The 12,504-nt window shown below is 36.8% G+C and overlaps 1 protein-coding gene across 1 annotated transcript in view; it reads right to left on the bottom strand.

The window, feature by feature from the left end:
- Positions 1-12,504, bottom strand: part of RYR2 (ryanodine receptor 2) — a gene marked incomplete at both ends in the record, with an annotated part of 428,112 nt that overhangs the window by 299,089 nt on the left and 116,519 nt on the right. Inside the window, one exon of the mRNA XM_081998040.1 lies at positions 1,176-1,280. Coding sequence (XP_081854166.1) covers positions 1,176-1,280 — 105 coding nt within the window. The remainder of the gene's footprint in view (positions 1-1,175; positions 1,281-12,504) is intronic.

Here is a 12,504-nt window from a genome sequence, read left to right as displayed (position 1 = left end):
CCTGTTCTTTTAGATTATTTTTTTTTCCTGTAGATTGCTTGCTCTTGGTTCCAGTATTTCCAAACTAAAGGAAGAGGGGTCCCCATTTAGAAGCATGGATCTGCTTACTCTAGTACCACCTCTTCTCTTGGACGTGCTTTTCATTCTCTTGCTGTTGAAGTTAGTCCTTGGAACAAATTCTCACTGACAGCACACACTTTGGCTCACCCATGGGACTGCTCCTGGACTTCATTTCCCAAACACCATTTTCAGTCTCAGTGCCTGGCATTGTATGGGACTGACTATTCTATGTTAATTTAAAGTTTGCTTTCTCAAGGTATTCCCAGAAGCATCAGATTCATGCTTCTTTCCTGCCAGCTTTCTTGACTTATGGTTAACCCCTACTCCTCTTTTATCTGTATAACTCCTGGGCCTACACTCACTGATGGTTTATAGGTTTTGAGCTGGAGCATGGCATTCAAATTAACCCTACACGGTGTATATGGAACACTCAACTACATCATAACAAATCAAATTAATTACAAAGTAGAGAACATTAAGTACACTACTATGATTTATTTGTAAATACCTATTTGCTAGTCAAACAATTAACTTTATTCCCATATGCTTCCTCTTCCAGACTGAAAAATTCTGTCAGTTTCCGTATTTCTTGTCCACCAAGACTCAATAACATCCTATTTCCAGCTCTAAAGGTGAGTTATAGGACATTTTAGTTCAGGCCACACAGATCAATTTCATAATAAAATTATGAAATACGAATTAAAATAATGAAATAATTCCAGGGGAAAAACAGCACACATATAAGTCATTTTAAGACTACTTCACAGTGTCACTTGATACAGTCAGAAATCCTCAGAAAGCTTAGCTGTTCTGAAGAAGTGATCAAGCTTTATATTTCATATCATGAGATCTCAAATGAAAACATTCTTGTAGCTCTATGCTGACCTGCAGTGCAGTTCAATTGTTGGGAATTTACAACTCTGGCAAGCTTCAGTGAAAGCTGCAAGTGTTTAAAATTTCTCAAAAATCAGACCATTCCTATAGCAAGGGAAAAAAATTAAACATAAGGAATTCATGATATTGTAAGCTTGTGCCAGTCATGAAATCTCTGGTGCGGTGGGAAAAAAATTGTTGTATTTTGCAGGATGAAAAAAAGTGAATATTTAATAACTTACCCCTTCTGCCTTTTCTTCTGTGTTAGCCAGCATTTCCTGGAGGGCCCGTACTGACAGAGACTGCTCCAGCACAAAGGTGCAGATGGACAAATCAGGTGGAACATTCTAGGTGAAAGAAAAACATGAGATGACATTAGTGACGGACTTGCTGAATAGCACTTTCCAATGCTTCTATTTTCCCTCACTTTCCCCGAGTCTGAAATATCTACTATATCCTGAAAGCCAGCCACACAGTTACAAAGTAAAATTAGACTTTATGTGGGGATCTTTTCTTCTGTTAACAGTATATGCAACTCCTATACACCTTTTCTTGCATCTCTCCCTTTTCATGTTAGTTGTGTATTTTAGTTTAGGAGTACTTTTACTGACTATTGGAAAGATTATTTTTACAAATATATATTTTTACAAATATATTTACAAATGCTTTTGCTGCTGTAAAACTACACATTTATTGAAACTATGTAGAGTTTGAAGAGGTCTCTTCCAATGCCTCAAACATTAAATTGAAAAAGGTAGCTGCAAAACCACTTCATTCCCTCTTTTGAAAAAGTTAGTTTACTGAGAATACCTTACACTCTTAATAGCTTATTAAATTGCTTAACTTCTGATTGCTTATTAAATTCTTAACTTTACAGTAATTAAAATCTGTTATTGGCTAATAGATCTTTCATTACCTTCCACTATTTATATTTCAAGAAAATTAATGTAAAATTGTATTTTAAATTAAAATTTTAGCCAGACGAAAAAGCATTAAATAAATAGTGCCCTCTTTTGCATGGGATTTTGACTTATTTATGCAATGATACTTAGGCATGAAAAATTTTTAAGCCAACTCTTTTACAATCAGGCTTCTACTTATTTGTCAGTGTTCTCGTTACCATTTTTCTTTTGTAGTTACTCAGACACTACAACAATCCTTTTCATGCTAGCATTAGGCCAACAGACAACTAATTAGATTCTCTTCAAAAACATCCTTGTAACGTAAGTCCTATCCTAAGCAATTTTACAAAGCAGGAAAGCAAGCACTCAAAGATCGCGGGCTGCAAGGTGGTGTAAACACGAGTGTAATTTTCCATTCTAGAAAGCCTCAGAGAAATGAATTGCCTGACAGTCCAGCTCACTCTCAGTTCTCCCCAGTGAAGACTGACTGACAAAGAAGAGCCTGCACAAAACAGAAAAACATGGTCCTTAACACTGTGCTCAGAAATGTGCCAAACCTACATTTGCTTATAGCCAAACAGATATAGAAAACATATACAAAGAAACAAAGTCTCTGTAATGACGTTCCTAGTGTTACTACTGTTATTTAAAGCAAGATTGCTTTAAAATTCAGCTTTGCTGGCCGAATGTGTGCGTCTCATACAATTTTGTGACGTATCCAAATTTTTAACTACAAAATCTACCCTACAGGTTACACACTACAAAATACAGAAAATCCTTCATTTCACACAGTGATCAAGCCAACATAACTAGGACACTCCTCCTTCGATCAATTCCATTCTCCTTCGCGATCAAGAGCGCCATGAGCATTTTCTTCCCTTCCCATTAAAACTGAGGAATGAAGTCCCAATGAACATTTTTCAGCCACTCTCATAGCAAGCAAGGCACGCTTTGGGCAGCCAGAGGGTAATAAAGGAGAACCGTATGAGATCGTCCTGCTTCAATTACATGAACGAGGCACCTTCTTCTTACAGTCTAGCAAAATGTTAGAACCTGTTTCTTTTTCTTGAGACAAAGGGGAAAGCATGTTATCCCTCCTCATCTCTGTGGCACGAACGCCTAGATACTCGGTGCCCCTCGGAGCGATGTGTTTCCCCGAAGAGCTGAAGGAAGACGCATCTACTGAGGCTTGATGGTGAGTGTGTGAATCGAACTCTTCCTCCCTGGGCACTTTCTCACCCAGATCTCCTCTGCTGAAGAGGACACAGGCATGGCCGCACACAGTGGACTACAACCATGGCATGGACATACATGGGACAGGTGCAGAACTGCCAAGGTATTTAGCTCAGATCATCACAGCTCTGCTCACCCCGATACAGTCCATTTTAATGCTGATACTTTTAAAGCTCTAGAATTAGAAGCCAAGGCTTCAGGCTGGCATACAGATACACATTGAAGGTTCCCATTCCAAACAGCCCCTTCCAAAAATAAGAATTGCAGGTAATTTTAAATCTTCATTTACATACACTAAACATTCATTCACAGTGCATTTCCCCTCACTTCAATCTCTGCCAGCTCTCTGATATCTACCTTATCTCTCATATTACCTCACATACAGATGGAGGAAGGAATATGAAAAATAAAGGTATTCTGTGTTATATGGCAGCCTAACTCTCGCTACTGAAAGATGTCTCCATACAAATTAGTAGTTTTTAGTGCCCAGCCTGGAAAGTCACTGCATTTTCTAGGGGCTAAAATGAGAATCTGTACCAATCAGTTTGCCATATCAGGCTTTTTTGAGGACAGGTCAAATGCACAGGCAGGTATTTTAGTGGCTGCATTGCTAGACTACAAATACACTACTAAATAATAAGGAAATTTAAAGAAAATATTTTGCTACACGTCTAACAACCACCCACCAATGCACTTTTAATAAACACCAAAAAAACTGTAACTAGCTGGAAATGTTCAATGGTTTAATGGTAATAACAAATCCTTAATTTGAGAGCAAACCACAGTTTATACCCACCAAAACTGATCAGTGCTTGAAAGCAGATGTCTCAACAGACATAAATAACCATCTTGGTAATCCTCAACCTTCTTTAGCACCAATTTTATTGTATTCATCTTTCTGCAGTAACTTTCTAAATGAAGGCATAGAAAAATAGTTCATATTCCAAAAGGGTTTTATTTTTTGTTTTCGTTTGTGACCGAATATGTAATAAGGTCCTTGGACAGTCCAGGGAATCTGTATCACTTATCTTCAATCCAAAACATCAGTGGAAAATTCTGATAAAAAATTAGAGTATTCAAAACAATTTATTTTCAAATTACTTTTGACACATTTGCAAAATCAATTATATTTTAATGGTTTTTAAATATAAAATATACCTGGTGACTTAAGAAGTAGCAACTCCAGTATTTCTCATAGCTTAAAACATCACTGATTTTCTCTGTTAGTTTTCATTTACAAGATTTGTCTTGTCAATTATTTGTCTAGACAATCTGGCCAGTCATAATTACAACATAATATGCAAGTACCTTGATTAAAAAATAGGTTATTACACAAATAAACTACAAATAGTATCTTAAGTTTCAAAAGGAGATTCATTACTGCTAGGAGAAAAATAATAAATTACTATTAACTTTTTCATAGAATCACAGAATGGCTTGGGTTGGAAGAGACCTTAAAGATCACCTAGTTCCAACCCCCCTGCCATGGGCAGGGACACCTTCCACTAGACCAGGTCGCTCAAAGCCCCATCCAGCCTGGCCTTGAACACTTCCAGGGAGGGGGCATCCACAGCTTCTCTGGGCCACTGTTCTAGTGCCTCACCACTCTCCTAGTGAAAAATTTCTTCCTTATATCTAATCTAAATCTACCTTTTTTCAGTTTAAAGCCATCACGCCTTGTCCTATCACTACATGCCCTTGGAAAAAGACCCTCTCCACCTTGCTTGTAGGCCCCCTTCAGGTACTGGAAGGCTGCAGTAAGGTCTCCCTGAAGCCTTCTCTTCTCCAGGCTGAACAACCCCAAGACTCCCAGCCTGTCCTCACAGGAGAGGTGTTCCATCCCTCTGATCATTTTTGTGGCCCTCCTCTGGACCCGGTCCAACAGGTCCATGTTATTCTTATGTTGGGGGCCTCAGAGCTGAACACAGTAGTCCAGGTGAGGTCTCACGAGGGCAGAATGGAAGGGGAGAATCACCTCCCCTCAGCCTCCTGGTCATGCTGCTTTTGATGCAGACCACATTGTTTGTAATAGCACCGTCAGCAAAATCAGACAAATTAAAATAATGTGATTCTCATCTGCAATTTTTAAAGCATATTTATTACTGAAGTAATCGCTGGATTATTTCAAAAATTTGACAATTCTTTATTCCTCCTTCCATTTTAAACTATATTTATTGTGTACACTAATCTTCTGTAGTAATATTTGCATAGTAAATTATGCTTTACTCTGTAGGAGGCAGATTTGCAAATTACATAATCATAACCTTTATTAAAAAGGTGTTTTGAGCAAAGCTTTTGAAGTGCTACTTAAAAATATCTCTAACTCTAGTCCAACCCACAGTTGAATTGTGGATCCTGGATGTATTCGTTATGCACTATTTCAGTTTTTAGTGAATTATTATTAACAAACATACCATAGTCCAGTGCAATGACAATGAAAGCAAGAGGCTGAGACACAAAACTCCAACATTACTTTGATGATCACACAACGCTAACAAGCCACAATAAGGTATAACCTGCTTATACATCATGATGCATATAACCCTGTGAATGTAAACTGAACTTCTGCCTCTCATAAATATTAGTACAATACTGAATAATAATAAATTGTATCAGCAAACACAATTCTGTCTCTAGGAATAAGCAGCTTTACCTCAGCTTTATTTCTCTTCCTGGTTATTTGCAAGCTTCCTAGTTGTCTTCCTAGGCTTATGTTTATTTTTATTTTTCTTCTAACCAAATTCCCAATGAAATGGACTTGCAGGTATTTAATCTCTAACTGTATACTAAATATTCACACATCGTGCTTAAAAAAACCACCTAAAGCAGCCTGACTTACAAAGCACCCACAGTTTGTATAATTGTCAAAAAATGAGATATGGGTGTTCATAAGTTTTTAAAACTATCATCACATTTATTAGATGCCTAACTTTGAGAATCCAAGTAGGAGGATTCAGGAAATTAATTTTAGTAAAGGATTTAAGAAAAACATCTGTACTGCTGTTTGTGGGAGTAGCCTGAAAGAAACTGAACCCATCATCTAGTTTCAAGCTACATTTCAATTTATACATCTCAGTCTTTTTGGCAGTCCTTTCTACTTAAATGAGATTCTGTCTAGTGACAGTGACGAAACACTGTGTTACCAAGTAAAAACATCATTTCTAGGACTCTATATAGAAAGCATAGCTTTCTATGTTTTCAAGCTTGTCATCAAAAAGATGGACCCAGTACAGAAATACATGGCTCTGACGACAGGTCCCGTCAGCCAAATAGGATGAATCATATTCACCAAATCCCAAAACAGAAAAGACAGAGAATGAATTATGAGTCTTATGTTTTCTGTTCTAGAAGACAGGACCTTTCAATAACAGTGTCAAGTTCCTGCATGTTTATCACGAGCAGACCGTGAAGGTTGCCTGGCCAACTCCTACAAAAAAAACTTCCTTTCAGTTGCTTATGACTATTTCAGCCTGAAACGATCACTTTCTGCACAAGGCATTTATAGGATACTCCATCCAAAATAGTTCTTTCCATCAAACACAGAGAAGTTTTCAACAGTCAGAACTTTTTCTGCTACTATATCTAAAAATTGTAATGTGCTCATGTTTTTGGAAGAGTGATTTGACAAGGGAGTGGCCTTTTCTCACGTATGCTTTTCTCTTCTTCTAGGATAAGCTTTGAAGATGCAATCAAATTCTACTTCCCTGAAAAATGCCATTTTTCACACAGTGAAAAGTTTCTTGTTAGTAACTGAAAGCTCTAGAGACTCCTTGTTAACAGGACAGCTGCTTCAGGGGATAAAGCTCACAGGAATACCAGGAGGAAGAAACCAGAATAAGGTCTGGAATAAAAAAGCAAGGCAAAAGGAGACCAACGCAGGGAAAAACAGCTAGTGAATAGAACTGAGGTCAGACCCAAATACACTGCGATTAATTTTTTTTCAAAGCCTAGAACACAAGACAGCTCTAAGTCAATGGTTCTTTTGAATCATGTTGGTTGCCTATGCCACTACATGCTGATCATCTGTATTTTAACATCTTGTTAATCTGACCTTAACAACTGATTGTTTTAATTTTTTAAAAAGATTCTCTTCTTTTGGTCACATATACATATTTTATCCACATTTCTGAGTGCAGAATTCTGTCATAAATGAAGTGTTAGATTTGACAAACCCAGCACTGAAAAAAAAAAAAACCCATGATACTCTGAGCATGCTTTCTGTTGATTTATCAAAGATAAACACTCACCAACAGTAGTTTACGTCTTATCATGAGGACTTACCAGTTTTTAATCCCCATATGAGTTAGCACAACAGTGAAGACCAAAATCCTTCCCTACTTTTACTTCCAGATAGTGAATGTCATCTGCTGATCACAGGGGAACAGTTCGTTGGCAAAGAAAAACTTAAGCTGTACGAACTGAAGGTACAACAACATTCAGAAGGAAACTGCTTCTTGGGCTTTTCCCCTCTCACTATCTCCTTTAAAAATCCATAAGAAATCTATTTCTACTTAGGCTGTTGTCACATAAGTACAATTATATTCTTTTCTTTTATGCTTGCAAACAAGGTTAAAGTTTTATGTTACAATTTTCCAGCTTTTGCTCTTTAGAAACAACTTCGATCTTGAGAGCTGTCAAGGATCATGAGGCTATTATTAACAGAGCAGACTGTCTTAACTGCTTGGAAGTTGTAATTCCAAGTACGCTATTTACTTTATGGATTTAGGGCCACATACATTCCATCTCTAAAAAGGATAAGTAAAGAGGTTTTTTCCTCTTATCCTCCATCTCTTCCTCTGCTCTCCTTTCTAAGTCCAACATATCTACATTACTGAGAGCTGTTTCTTTTTTTTATCTGTTCTCTGAAAATTTAAAACTGTTAGCAATAGAAAAAAGTGACATTGAGTAAGGAGCCATACACCTCTATTTCAGCCTCGATGGATAAACCAGGTCAATCAACTCAACGGGCATTACAACATATGCTGCTGTAGCCAGAAGCTTAGATGAATGTTAGCTAATAGCACGTCATTCTAATGCAGTGTAAAAGTGGGGGGGGGGGGGTGTTAAGGTAATTGGGAAAATTCCATACTAATTAATAAAATTTTAAAATCTCAGTGGATCAACAGTGCTACAGAGGTTCTAGGCACACACCCAAATTAACAGAACATTCTACCTTATTATGTTAATCTTATATGTATTATTCAAAACTTTACAGCTCCCTTTTATTCTTAGAGATTATGTTGTATTTGTATCTTCTGCAACAGTAACAGAAAAATCTAGGATATTATGAGTTGGGAGGCTACTACTGCTTTAGAACGTGGAAGGAAGCAGCTACCCTCCGATTCTTGCAGCATCAGAAAGATGATCTATATAACATACTATCTTGCCCCTTTCTGAAAAGCATAGCAGACACCCAACAGGAAAATCTGACCAGATTTATTAAAAAACATGCACATTACAAAAATCGCATTTCAAAGTAGGAACCCTGTCATCTTTCAGGATCGAACACGTAGGGCAAATGTGCACATCTTTTGTGGCTGTAATAATTATAATTAATAATTATTACTTAATTGTAATAATTAAGTAATAATTATTACATAACTGTAATAACTGATTGTTTTATAGATCTTGTCATGGCTGTAATAACTGACATGTCCTGACCTGTCTCAGTAGAAATCTTACCTCTGCACAATAACCAGTAGGACATTTGCAGAGATTCTTTTGTTCTTAAATCTATCCGATAGCTGAAATCTTCACAGTGGAATTATAACACGTAAAAATGAAATGTAACTAAATACAAATACCAACCTTCCAGAATACCCAAAACCAACTCTAGCGAGCAATTCATTCACTTTGCAGTGAACATGAAACAATATGTCCAAGAGAAGCAAAACATGCTTATTTATCTCATAAAACGTAACAAAGAACACCAAATTTTAACTTCTAAGAATTTTATTGTTTGTAAGTTTTCAACTATTACACTTTCCATTTTAAGGTGCTGAAATCAATAGTCAACCTGTGTAACTAGGAAAACTGGTGCCTATCAAATATTGCTGGAATGGGGGACTGGGAACTTATTCTCTGAGTCACCTCTGACGTCCTTGAAGGAAAAAAAGGACATGCATCATAAGCTCTCTCCTGGGCAACATAGTTTAGAAGTAGCAAAGCATACACAGGTATCATAATCCTTTGTGGAAAGATGCAGCAATGCTCTTAGGCACTTAACGTACTAAATTGAACATTAACAGTCAATATTTTCTTTACACGTATGTAAAACAAATCAGCTTCTATAAAATGAATAATGCATACCTTCTGTGTTGAGTCAATACTCATTCATGTGCTTAATTTGATTTTAAAAAATTATTCAAAATAAATCAAATGCAACCACCCACAGAATTTTCAGTCTGTCCCACCAGCATTAGATTTGCTTCATTTGAATTTAGGTGAGCCAGCCCCTACTGGTTGGCAAAAAATTAATAAATTAATAAATTATACAGCCAGCTTAGGAAGATGGATAGCATACCGTGCCTCAGTTCTTTAATTCCTTTTGTCCCTCCTGATACACGTCTTTTAAAGGTAGTATGTCCACTCTGATTGAGGCTGGCTGTAACGTTCCCCAGATTATTTTGCACCCCAGACTGTTGTGATCTACTTCATTTACAATAATAAATATATAAAAAATTATACATTTACCTTAAAAGGTATACACATTCACCTCTAATGTAAAGCAAATCAATTAGAATGATATATTGAAAGTTGTTACTTTTATCTTTAATTATGAAATTCTTGTATCCTTAGAGAAACTCCAGCAGATATTTGGGTCAGGGACAGAAAGACCTGAGGATCCTTAAGAGTAAGGACTATCTGCCGGGAAATTCTTCATGTATTTAGGGAAATATACTGTCAGAGTTCCACTATTTATAAAAAGCACAATAATACTTTCAAGCATAAATACGTATTTTAAAAAATCTCACCATATATACTCAGAGATTGTGGTTCATCTGTAAATGTGTAAATGCACAAAGTCCCTGCTTTACTATGCATGGCGCTCCATTTGAGCATACACTGGATGACGTAAAAATATAAGCACTGATTTTACTACGCGCCGTTATTAACTACAAAATCAAAAAGCTTGGATGACTAATGACTGATTATTTGTTCAGCTTCTTAAAGATTCACATTTTGTCCTTTTCTGGTTTAAGGTGCCAAAATACTGTTACTAAGCTGTTAAGCAAATGACTGCTGCTTTAAAGGACTCCCTGCTTTCCATTCAGTAACACACCGGCACAAAAAGCCGGCACAAAGTACTGTCTAGACAGAAATACCCACGTGCATTTCCCAGCAAACAACCTGCCTACCTCAGAAGAGAATTATGCAAGAGGTAATAAAGCAAGAGGCTTACAAATTCAGAGACAGTAAAGACAGCGTCAAGGACCTGGCAAGGGGGGAGTATAACAGAAAGTTTACAGAAGTTTACAGGTATCTCCCCCATGTGTGACTATCGTATTCATTTAGATCATTCACCAACCTGGAGTTTCCTCCTTGACCATATTCGGATTTTTCCTTTTCAAAATTTCACACTTCGACATCACATAGGATGTTAACTACAGTATCAAAACCTTTGCAGATACCTATTATGCACAACCACATATTAATTTTCTAGATGCTTTTAATTTTATTTTACCAATATCTCAACTCTCACCTTACCAACCAAAGACGTTCCGCTCCTCTACTAAGGTACATGTCTCTGCTGGGGATTTAACACAATCTTTCAAATGCCTTTGTTTGGTATGGCTTTATTTTCTAAGAAAACATGTTTAAAATGTCCACATTATTGCAAATTTTCCAAAATAACCAGAACTTTTCTTAATTAATTCTCCTAAGGAATCCACATTTTCTATAGAAATACAACAATTCTAATACGAATGATGTGGACATTTATGTGTACGTGAAACTAAGAACTTTAATGGAAACTATAGATACAGCTAACCTCCATAATAAAATAAGTTAGAAGCATACACAATGGAAAAAAGTTATTTTGCCATTTTAAGTTTATAAAGTGAGACTTTTATAGTCATTAACCTGTACACATACTTGTAACTGTATCAGCCAAAAGAGATCAAATTAATAGTTAGTGTACTACTGACCAAATCACATATCAAATATGGTACTCAAAGCATATTAAGCTTTGTTCTTACACACTAGGCATGTTTGTTTCTTTAAATAAGACCTCATTGTGGTTGTACTTCATTTCTATGGACCTTTTTGTATTGCCTAATAATTAATCTATACACACTGGAGAAAGAAATTCTGTATTACTGGACTTTCCAATTTATTGAATAATGGGCAAGTCCACTCATACTTCATATTGCACTGAGAGGAATATTTGTTTGCTTTGTAGGACCTCTGCCCAACCTCCTCATGCAAGTCCTGTGCTGTGCCTCTGTACTCAAAATGTCACACAGCTTTGGCATTTTCGATCATATAGAAAAAACTTGTCCCTGCTGTGTCTTTTAATGATCAATACACAACTTGGCCATTTCAAGCATCCTAAACAATCTAAACTAATTCATCCTACATTATCTAAAGCAATTTGAACGGTGGCTGTTGCTGATTTTTATTCACGTTTCCCTCGATAACTGCCTTATCACCAGCTGTAAACATTGTACTGTGCAACAATACTCACCAAGGAAACCTGCAATTCCTAACTCCCTGTTCCCATTAAAAGACATTTAGATGTGATTTAGAGGTAGAGTTTACAGGATTGTTAAGGGAAGACTGTACCAGTCTTTTGAAATCAGCCCAGTGACATTGGTTGCCTATGTTTTTCCTAATAGCATGTAAAACACAGTTCTCATGGAAAGACAACCTTTTTGTGGATGGTATCTTTGTATATATGTCAAGAAAAGAGTACAAATACCTTGAAGATGGAACAAGTTTCCCCACTCCTAAATACTTTCCTTATGTCCGGTAGGGAGAGAAGAGACAACTTCTCACTAAGGAGTTAAAGCTCAAAAAACATTAGTATTATTCACAGGGACTCACTATATTATAAGATTATCGATTTCTATACGAAAAGAAAAACTGTCTCGCACTCAATTAAGTAGAACATTAGATTCAACCCCTTGCAGCTCAAACAACTTCCCAAGCAGCACATTGAAGGCAGCGCAAAAGAAGCCTGCACACAGTCACGGCTTTACAAGATCCTTGCCCTGAGGCGCAAAGAACTGTAAAACTCCTTTTGGCTTATAAACGGTATTCGAAAAGGCTAAGCCAAAAAAGACAGAGAGGAAAGACATCTGAAGCTCCTGATCATACTGTAGGAAACCACGGTGTCATTTCTGTCCTCCAACTATTACAGAGAGGTTGGTTTGGTAAGAAAAAACAGACTGGAGGTGTCAGTGTGGTTCATGGTTCATATATCAACTGCGTGTCC

This window comes from Phaethon aethereus (genome assembly GCF_964289735.1).
Source record: "Phaethon aethereus genome assembly, chromosome: 3".
Classification (NCBI taxonomy): Eukaryota; Metazoa; Chordata; class Aves; order Phaethontiformes; family Phaethontidae; genus Phaethon; species Phaethon aethereus.
The sequence above is the reverse complement of the archived record's forward strand: the minus strand, read 5'-3'. Positions and strand labels throughout refer to the sequence as shown.